The 9,573-nt window shown below is 41.1% G+C and overlaps 2 protein-coding genes across 3 annotated transcripts in view; one reads left to right on the forward strand and one right to left on the reverse strand.

Annotated features, from left to right (window-relative positions):
• The first annotated feature begins 6 nt into the window (after positions 1-6).
• Gng5 (G protein subunit gamma 5) lies at positions 7-6,668 on the forward strand. Its single transcript, XM_005357410.2, has 3 exons — positions 7-139; positions 3,423-3,562; positions 6,451-6,668. Exons 1-2 carry the CDS (start codon positions 59-61, stop codon positions 3,546-3,548), a joined length of 207 nt encoding a protein of 68 aa, XP_005357467.1. The 5' UTR covers positions 7-58; the 3' UTR covers positions 3,549-3,562; positions 6,451-6,668.
• A 619-nt stretch (positions 6,669-7,287) lies between these two features.
• Positions 7,288-9,573, reverse strand: part of Rpf1 (ribosome production factor 1 homolog) — a 19,399-nt gene continuing 17,113 nt past the window's right edge. Inside the window, exons 7-10 of one of the 2 annotated variants that reach the window (XR_003377857.1) lie at positions 8,967-9,148; positions 8,714-8,840; positions 8,029-8,125; positions 7,288-7,575 (exon numbers count right to left, since the gene is read on the reverse strand). Coding sequence is in view for 1 of the 2 variants with exons in the window: in XM_005357411.3 (XP_005357468.1) it covers positions 8,084-8,125; positions 8,714-8,840; positions 8,967-9,148 (351 nt within the window). In the remaining variant the exon portion in view is untranslated. Of the gene's footprint in view, positions 8,126-8,713; positions 8,841-8,966; positions 9,149-9,573 lie in introns of both variants that reach the window. The other variant, XM_005357411.3, reaches the window with a different exon arrangement.

Genomic DNA, 9,573 nt, shown 5'->3' on the forward strand with positions numbered 1-9,573 from the left:
CCCGCGACCTGCCGCCCCTCACCCGGACCGACGAGTCGGCACGGCTGTCCCGAGCGCCATGTCGGGTTCCTCTAGCGTCGCCGCCATGAAGAAGGTGGTTCAGCAGCTCCGGCTGGAAGCCGGGCTCAACCGCGTGAAGGTGGGCGAGCGTGGGTGGATGGGCGGGCGTGGTGGGCCCCGGTGGGGAAGCGCGGGTGGACTCGCGGCGACTCGCGCTCGGTCGGCCCAGGCTGCGGCGAGGGGCTGAGCCCGCCCGCCCTTCCTTCCGCCGAGTCTGGCCTCGCGGGGCTCGGCCCCGCACGCCGAGTCTCGCCACTCACTTTCGAGTCCCACTTCTCACCCCGATCTTCACCAAACTCACGGCCCCTGCTCTGCCTTTGGACACTTCCGAGGCTGCTTGGTGGCTTCGGACTACGGCTTAGTGAGCCAGTCTGTTTGCGGAAAGTCCCGGAGCCTCAGGACACCACCCTCGCTCAGTCCAGCCTCGAACAAAGAGGTGTCCCGAGCCGGCTGGCACGGTTTACTCAGATCTGACCTTGCTGGGCTCTGTACTGCTTCACACGCCCGAGCAACTGATTAGCGCCGGCCTGGGCTGGTCTAACTTTGCCGTCTGTTAGGATTGCCTTGGCCCGGACTGTTGACTTTTGGGGAAAGGCCTTCTGTCCGTGTTGGTAGACAACCAGGCATTCAAACGCTATTGTGGGGACTGTTTGCTTACTTTTAAAATCCTAAACAGATTGGCGTCTTTCTCTGCAATAGGTCGGGTTACGTGTGAAATACTTCCCATGAGTATAAAAAACGAGAATATAAACCTCCCTGGTAGAAGCTGCCAGTTCCCAAGGTGATTTGATTTTATATTCGGCAGGCTAGTCTTAATTTCCACCGTGCTTTGTGGTGAGAACTTTTCCTTAGGTTCCCCAAGTAGAAATGTCAGACTGCTTAACTTCCTTGTGGTAACCTTAGGAGGTCAGGGAGACGCCCATCTGTCTTGGTTTGGACTCCATTTCCCTAATCAAATTCACACCTCATCCAAGTGACTTACTCAGAATTATCTGTTGGCCAGATAGAACTTTGAAATTTGGAGCAATCTATTGATTATCATCGTGCACATATATTAACTATCCTAAAGTAGGCCCGGGGGGGAAAGCCAGGTGAATAAAGTAATTACAGCCGTGACCCTTAGCCCTGGTGGCCAAAGAAATGAGCTCACAGACTGGAGAGCTTCCTTTTCCTTGAAAAGCCTAGCTGCTCTGAGGCCTTACCTCCTAGCGATCTTGCCTTGTGCATCTTAATTCTCCCGAAGGCTTCTGAGTGGGACCATTTAAACCACCACAAATAGACACATTTTTGGAGTTCTCACTCAGGAATTGTAAATGAGTTTTTCCCCGGTTCCTAAATTAGATTAGGTACCATTTAACACCATCCATGCCATGCTTATGCTGGGTACTTCTGTGTGTGGCGTTTTAAAGCTAGCATGAACTTACTATTGTATTTGTTTAGTTGGTAATTACACGCGCCTCACCAAACTCACAGAGGTAGGACAGGGTATCTGGAATCCTGACTGATAGTTTCACAGTGGCAGCCTCCTGGATGTTAACTGTTACTCTCTCTTGGGCACTAGCGGCTTTTCCATTTGAGTCTCAAGGTTCCTGTTTAGAGTGCTGTTTTTTCATTGTCGCTACTGAGCTAGGTTTGTTACCATTGACATCCCAGCTAAAATGTTATTCATCTCAGCCCTCTGTGCTGCACTGTTAGTCTCATGCCGAGTACTTTCCACACACAATGGTACTTGAAAACATTGTGGGAAAGGAATGAACAGGCAGCACTTAGGCTTTTCTGATGATGCGAACAAAGCCAAATGGCGCAACATTGTGAACACTGGTACTTTACCCTCCATACAGTAGCCACTTTTAAGGGGCAAAGCGGGGTATTGCTGTTTGTATAAGCATTTAAAAACGGCAGGAACCTTTTGTATTCAGAGACGAACATGGGACTTACTGTCCTGAATTGCTGTATGAGCCAAACACATGTAGATTTTAAATTGAGTTTAAACTTACCCCAGGATAAGTTTACAACATAGCTGTTATCTGAGGGGCTTTTGATTGAGAGTTGTCTATTAGTTAACTCTACGGACACATCAGGGTAACAGACATTTGTTGTCATCACCCTAGAGGTAGCTAAGATTGAGGATAAGTAAATAAGGGAATTAGATGGTTTTGTGCATTCCTATCATGCATGGCCTATATAACATTGTTTGTTGTGTTGGTATCTGTCTTCAGTCAGCTAGTTGGAGATAGGGTTTCACCAAGTAGCCAGGCTGGCTTCGAACTCAAACGATATAGTTATAAAACCTGACACAGGCAACCTTCTGCCCTGTTTCATGTGACTTGAAAAACTAAGTGTACCTTAATTTAACAGCTCCAATTTAAAAAGGAAATTGTGTATGCATGGGTGCATTTGGGGAGATAGGTAAGAGACCAACCTTACAGAGGTTCTTCTCTCCTGCCACCTTTATGTGGGTTCTGGAAATCAAACAAACTCAGGCCCACTTGGACAACCTTGCTGAGTAGCCTGTCTTTAAGAAACACTTTTTTGCTCAAATGTGATTTGGTAGTGTTAGTTAGTACATGTGTATGTGCAATCCAAATAGGATTTCAGTGTTGTTTTTGATGCTCTCTATTTCCTAAGCACAATATATGCATAAGGGTAAATGCTTGAATGAATGCATGTCTTTCTTAAATGCAAGACAGTATATGGACTGCTATAAATTTGAAGAATATAATAAAGTGTTTGGTTGTCTGAGTTCTGTGTTAAGTTACCTCAGGTTCATTCATGGGCATTGCCAGTTTGCTTTCAAGACAGTTTCCCTATAATGTTCAGTATTTTGTTGAACTACTAATACTACATACTACTTTTAATAAAAAAAAGAAAAAAAACAAGCTATTGGGCAGGGGACTCAGTTGTTAGTGTTTGCCTGTGAATACAGAAAGTCCTGAGTTGGATCCCAGCATTGCATAAACCGGAGGGCTTGATGAGGCAGGCCTTTAATTCCAGCACTCAGGTGGTATAGGCAAGAGGCTCAAACATTCAAGGCTGTTTGCTACATAAAAAGTTTGAGGCCGGCCTGGGTTACAAAAGACAAAACAAATCCTATGCTCCCCAAACCAAGGTGTTAGGACTTGTTGAACAGCTTGTCATAAAAACAAGACATGCTGTGCTTCACAGAGAAGTGGGATTATATTTTGTGTTGAATCATTTGATGCTTACGGTAAGTAGAAAAAATATGACAAACCAGTTTCATTTACTGTTTTAAGTATAAGCCAGTATAGAACTGTTAGCTGTCGATTTTGAAGGGCTGTTTAAGTGTTTCCATACATTAAAACCTTACCAACAGACATTTCTCCGCTCATTGTTATTTATAGGTTTCCCAAGCAGCTGCAGACTTGAAACAGTTCTGTCTGCAGAATGCTCAACATGACCCTCTGCTGACCGGAGTGTCTTCCAGTACAAATCCCTTCAGACCCCAGAAAGTCTGCTCCTTTTTGTAGTCAGCTATCTTGAGGTGAGTTTTCTTCATTCGTGCCCTTTCCACATAAAGGAAGAAACGTCTAGGTCTTTATCTGTAATATTGACAGCATTTTGTTTCCCAAGTTTTGGTTTTAAGGTCAGTGAACATTTCTAGTCGTCAAGAAGACTAATGGTTTCTATTTTTATCATAAAGGGCTATGTAATAACTCGTAAAAAGGTATGGGAGACTCAGAAAACTCCACTGGGGTTACAGGCATGTGTTTGTATGTACTGGCCCTAAAAGCACGCATATGTGGAGCTCCTAAAATACTAGTTTGCTTATTTACCTGTCAAATTGAAGTTTTAACGAAATGTACAGTACTTAGAGCAATGACTCTGGGTGCTCTGGTGGATTTGGATCAACTGTGGAAGACAGCCAGGGTGGCTGAATAAGCAAACAGGGCAGAGGCATAGGGAATAAGGAATAGGTTTTACGTTTATTTTCATTTGTTGAGCAAAGATAAAACACGAGAGAAGAGATTTGCACGTGGGTTGTTGGCAGTGAACTGGATTTGAGGACTAAGACAATAAATCACTTGCTATTTAGTATATCTGTCAAGAGTTTATATTCCTGTCCTAGATTAAATACCATGTGTGAAAAAACCTGTTGTTCCAAAGATATGGCCAAAACGGTTTTGGCTAATTTACAATTAATTAAAGCATACTTTCATTTGTAATCTTCAATACATTAGTTAGTAGTATTGAATTGGGAAGGAAACTTAGAATGTGTTTTAAAAACTACTTTGTGTGTAGTACACACCCTTACACTAACATTCTGACTCAAAAAGTCCAGGAAGCTGTTACATAGGCTTTGTAGATTTGGGGGTGTTCAGGAAGTATAAGTACTGTTCCAGTAAATCTAGTGATTGGTTACGATGACTAAGCTTTTTGAAACACCAAGGAGAAGGGGAATAGAGCTGCTTTTGGGTAACAGGTTCTCCACGAGGGATCCTGTTGAGTCCAGCTCATGTCTTCACATTTAACAGTGTTAGCATTTTCTGACTTCTGGCAATATTCAGTGGGGATCTATAGGAGTTTCATATTTTTATGATTTACTAGAGATTCTTTTTTAGACTCAACTCCTATATATTTACTAATTTACTTTCATCTAATATAAAGTGTTAAGTCTGAAGTCCTGTTAGTAGCTTTTTTGTTTATGAGTCCACACTAAAGTGTTTAAATGACTTATATTTATAGATTACTGGGATAAGAACCCAGATTTCAAAATAAAATTAAGGCTGTTAATTCCAGCAATAAAAGAAACTTTGGATATTATGATTTGAAACAGTTTAGGGGTAAGGAAAGGATATTTAGATAAAAACCACTGCTTCTTAAAACCGTGAGTAAATTTACAGATTGTCTTCCTAAAGTGCATATTGTAACCCAGTGGATCTAAAGGAAGGTTCCAGAACCTGCATTTCTTTTGCAACCTTTGTTGTTGATCTAGAGTACATTAAAGACATAGTAAAATCACCGGAGTCTATACGCAGCTTATAAAAATAAAACCAGCTTAAGTAATTTAGCAACAGAGAATGCCAAAAGGAGACGACCATTAGAAATCCTCTTAAGAGAATTTTTATCTCAGTAAATTTTCACAGGGCTTTCAGCAGCTGGGCCGTAATCCATTGTTTACTTCACTGCTGTCAGCTTCCAGGTCTGAGGCCATGGCCAAGACTGATGTTTTTGGTGGCTGTCTGTGAACTTTAGAGGTAAAACTGCCAAACAGTGACTTGGGAATTTTAATAAAATTTGATTATCACTGTCCATCTTTGGTCTTCCACTCAGTGCATGGGTGCTTTTTTTTTTTTTTTTTTTACTTTTTTGGTGTGTGCTGAATTTGCTATCAAATGAAGTTAAATGTTTTCTTCTGTTTTTTCCCCCAGAGTTTTTACACCCTATTTTTAAAAACATGTTTTACTTTCTATAATAACTTACTGTGAAGTTGTTATACCTGTTTTTTCTCCTGTATATATGTATGTATATATATAAAACTGTATTTTATAGTTTTAAGATAAGACTGTTTTAAAGTATATAACTGTTGCTTTAATATCGAGATCTGTGTTTTATCCTGTATGAATTTTTTAGTCATTTAAGCTGCTAAGTAGTATTTTGTTACATACATAGATTGTCTATTCACCTCATGGGCTGCATTAAGGTTGTTGCTGTCGACAGTCGCATGTTCAGTGTCCTTGCATATTTTCTGTATATTGTTATGACTGCATCTTAGTAATCATTTTTTTCAAAGGATCCTAGGATTTTCCTCATTGAATGTTTTTATGTTTACCTTTTTATTATGATAAAGTACATTTCAGTAGTAATCTTAGTGGTGTGATCTGTACGACTCCATAAAACAGGATGATAGATATTGTGCCAGGTCTGAGAACCAGGGAAAAGTTGGGTTTTAGCATCTTTATAGATTGCATCTTCAAAAGTAAAAAGAAAAGCAGGCTTAGGCTCAATTTCATTAGAAAACCCTTTATAAACTCATATTCAAATGAGCCACCTAGAAACAGGGTTGACTCATGGTGGGTGTGGACCAGCCAGCCACAGTAAGCTGAAAATACATCAAGGGTTGTTGATAGTTGAGGTGTCCTGGGGTGGACTAGAGATGTGGCCGCAGTGCTGCTGCTGCACAGCGGCTCAGAGGAACAGTGTTACCGGATACACCCTGGTAGCCTAGGAAAAGTGCAAGACTCAAAGTGTCGGCATGTGCTGCTCTTACACCACTGTGAGGTGAAAGACATCATCTCTATGTTATTACTCAGGGAAACAGGCAGAGCATAAACCATTTTCAAAAATGAAAACAACTGTCCTTGCCCAAGTATTACTGATAAAAATGTCTTTTAAAAGTTATTGACACTTTATCTTTGTTTTCTCCATCAGGTTTCTTAAACCATGTTTCATGAACCAGTGGATATTCTGAAGTCTGTACAGAAGCTTCTCTAACACGTGCCATAATACACAGTCTTTACTTGTCAATCCTTAACATCTACCTCTCTGAATCTTCATGGATTTCTGTTTCACAAGGTTTAACTATTTTATATACACTGGCTGTAGCATACAATAAAACAGCATACAAATCTCTGGCCTTGTTATTGCTATGAAATGCAGTGTATTAGATTCAATGCTTTACATTGGCAAGGCTTCTAAGAACTTACAGGCTATTGCAAAATTTTATTCAAGTTTGGGAGACTTCCACTTTCTTTCAGCTAGTTATGTTGGGAGTAGTGAGACCCCAGATCCTGAATTTCTTGTAATACCCTGATCTGAGTACCTACAGCTGCTCTGAGCACGAGACCTTCAGGAGTTCCTCATGGCAGGAGAGTGGTTTCTGGTGGGTTTGGCCGGGGTGTGTCTATATATATAATCTGCCCCTGAACACAATAAAGAGGGCATTCTTGGGGAATTCAAGGATGACCCGTGTCGCTATCCCTCTGTCTGTGTGTGTCTGTGTATTTTAACCACCAGCTCCTTACCTGAAGCTCAGTAACTGGGTGCCAGCACACAGAGTACAGACACGGGGGTGCAGTGTGCAGCCTGCTATAGGAATTACTTTAAATATTCCAAATACGGGTGGAAAGTGGTCCAGTGGGTAAAAGTATCTGCTGTGTGATTATGATCTGTATTCAGATCCCTGCCACCTGTACAAAGCAGAGCATGGTCGTGCATGCCCATAACACTAGCACCTGGGGAAGAGGGTTTGTTGGCCACCAGCATGGGTTAAAATGGTGAGCTCTAGGTTTAATGAGACTGTTTAATAAATAATACAGAAAGGGATTACAGATCCTTGGCACTATCCTCTGGATTCACACAAACAAGAATAACAAAAGACTCCAAACAAAACCCTTTGTAGTACATTTAGCAGTTAAACCAGAAAGGTGGTTGCTTTAGTTTGGAAATAACAGTCCCATTAGAAAAATCAAGAACTTCAGCCAGGTAGTGGTGTAGCATGCCTTTCATCCCAGCACTTGGGAAGTTCCAGGACAGCCACAGTTACACAGCGAAACCCTGTCTCCAAAAAACAAAACCAACAATAACAGAACTTGAGAACTGGAGACAGTATCTGAATGAAGCAGGATAGTAGACGGTGATTAGGTTAAAAGGAGCAAAAAGAAAACAGGAACTGAAAGATTAACTCCAGTGACCTGTGTCTTGGTGCCAAGTCCTGGCAATCTAGCCTCCAGGACTGGTGTATTAAATCAGGGCTACACACTGTCTACCAACAAAACTTCTAGCCTGTAAGTCCTTTGGGAGTGCATATTATAAAGTTTGACTCTTCATTGCAACAGAATTATTCACAGCTAATCTGAAATGACAAGTTTTAGGACTTTTAGACCCTCACCAAAATTACATTTATTTTCCAAAAATGGAAATTCATGGCACCTGGTCATTTGTTCAAATATAAGATTTATAAAGTCAATAAATTCCATTTTGAAAAGGGTGTTTTGTTAAATAATTTACCAAGATTTTCAAGACAGTTCTGTCCAGCAAAATCCACTACTACTCCCTTAGTACGTTATAAATGGAATTTTCTTCTACTTGTATCCATTTCCCGTGGCTGAAAATTAGAGAAGAAAGAAATGAAAAACAACTTAGATAAGCTGGCTTTCATAGATCTTTATGAGTAACACTGCTAAAAACACTATATATAGGTATATCTGTGACCCTGACAGTTGTCAGGTTGGATTTAAATAAGCTGAAAATTTCTGTTCCATGCTCGCATGTAGTTTTAAAGTAAAAATGGGAAGGCTGTACTGCTGCTAACTAGGCAGGAAATGCTTTACAGACATTTCATCTCTTAAGGTGCTTTCCAGTGCTCTTGAGCCCAAACGTGGTAGTTCTCAAACAGTGAAGCAGAGCCACTGTGCCAGCCTTCAGAGCTTGCTGGGCCTACGCCCCAGGAAGCCATCCTGGCGCAGTAGGTCTGGGCCTGAGATTTTTCCCCTTCCTAGGTTGATGTTGGTCCTGTTTAAAGACCACTGTTCTTTGGGCTCCTTAAGCAAACGGGTTTTAGAACAACCACCACATACCTTATGGTTTTAGAACAACTACTACATACCTTATGGTTTTAGAACAACCACCACATACCTTATGGTTTTAGAACAACCACCACATACCTTATGGTTTTAGAACAACCACCACATACCTTATGGACCCACTCAAACTCTCCGTATTTCGAATCAAAGGTTCCTTTCTGAAGAGAGCGTAATTTTAAGGTGAAACGTGGTCCAAGTTCCTGAATTCCCACTTTCTTTTCACTCTTGAATATATATCTTCAGAGACAAAAGTTGAACAGTTCGGTTTATTCAAATTCATTTTCTATGGCAAAGCTTACAGGACTTGTTACATCAGAACAGGTTCATACAGACAAAAAGGTCTAAGTTAGTGTTTGCCCTTACCTGTGAAACCTGAAGAAGATGTAATCCCGTTGATTGTGGAAGGTGGCAACCTGCCTTCCAATAAATTGGGGATTATGAGGAAAGAGAGAAGCAAACATGCGTCCAATGGAATGGCCTAACCGTGTTGTAAAGTTATTCAGAATTATCTCGGGAACATGTTTTGTGGGGTCTTTGCCTCGCCTCTGGAAAAAAATACAATGTTCAGTAAAGATAATGAGAAGAATTATACGTTATAATTTTTGGGTCTAGAATTTAGACAATTATTGGTTTTGACCGAGGGTCTCACTGGCTCAGAATGGTCTGGCACTGAACCTTCCCTAAAACCCTAGCCCTTCTTCCTTGGTCAGAGTAATCCCATGTCTTGGGATTACTGCAGGAGCCACCAATCCTGACTTTGAATATTCTTAAAATGACAGAAATGTAAGAGATGGCTTATCAAACCCACAAAGATATATTTAATGTGCTAATATGCACTGAACACAGTCTAATGTTAACCCTTAGAAAATCAAAGAGCCAGAACCTGGAAACAACCTAGATGCCCTTCAATGGAAGAATGGATGAAGAAAGTATGGAATATATACATATTAGAGTACTACTCAGCAGTAAA

The sequence above is a fragment of the Microtus ochrogaster genome, chromosome 21, assembly GCF_000317375.1.
Source record: "Microtus ochrogaster isolate Prairie Vole_2 chromosome 21, MicOch1.0, whole genome shotgun sequence".
In the NCBI taxonomy this organism is placed as follows: domain Eukaryota; kingdom Metazoa; phylum Chordata; class Mammalia; order Rodentia; family Cricetidae; genus Microtus; species Microtus ochrogaster.

What these genes read in the sequence shown, in the direction of transcription:
- Gng5 (XM_005357410.2), top strand. Translation starts at nt 59, where the DNA reads ATGTCGGGTTCCTCTAGCGTCGCCGCCATGAAGAAGGTGGTTCAGCAG. An exon ending in CCGGGCTCAACCGCGTGAAG is followed by an intron (nt 140 to 3,422) that starts GTGGGCGAGCGT and finishes TGTTATTTATAG; the next exon opens with GTTTCCCAAGCAGCTGCAGA.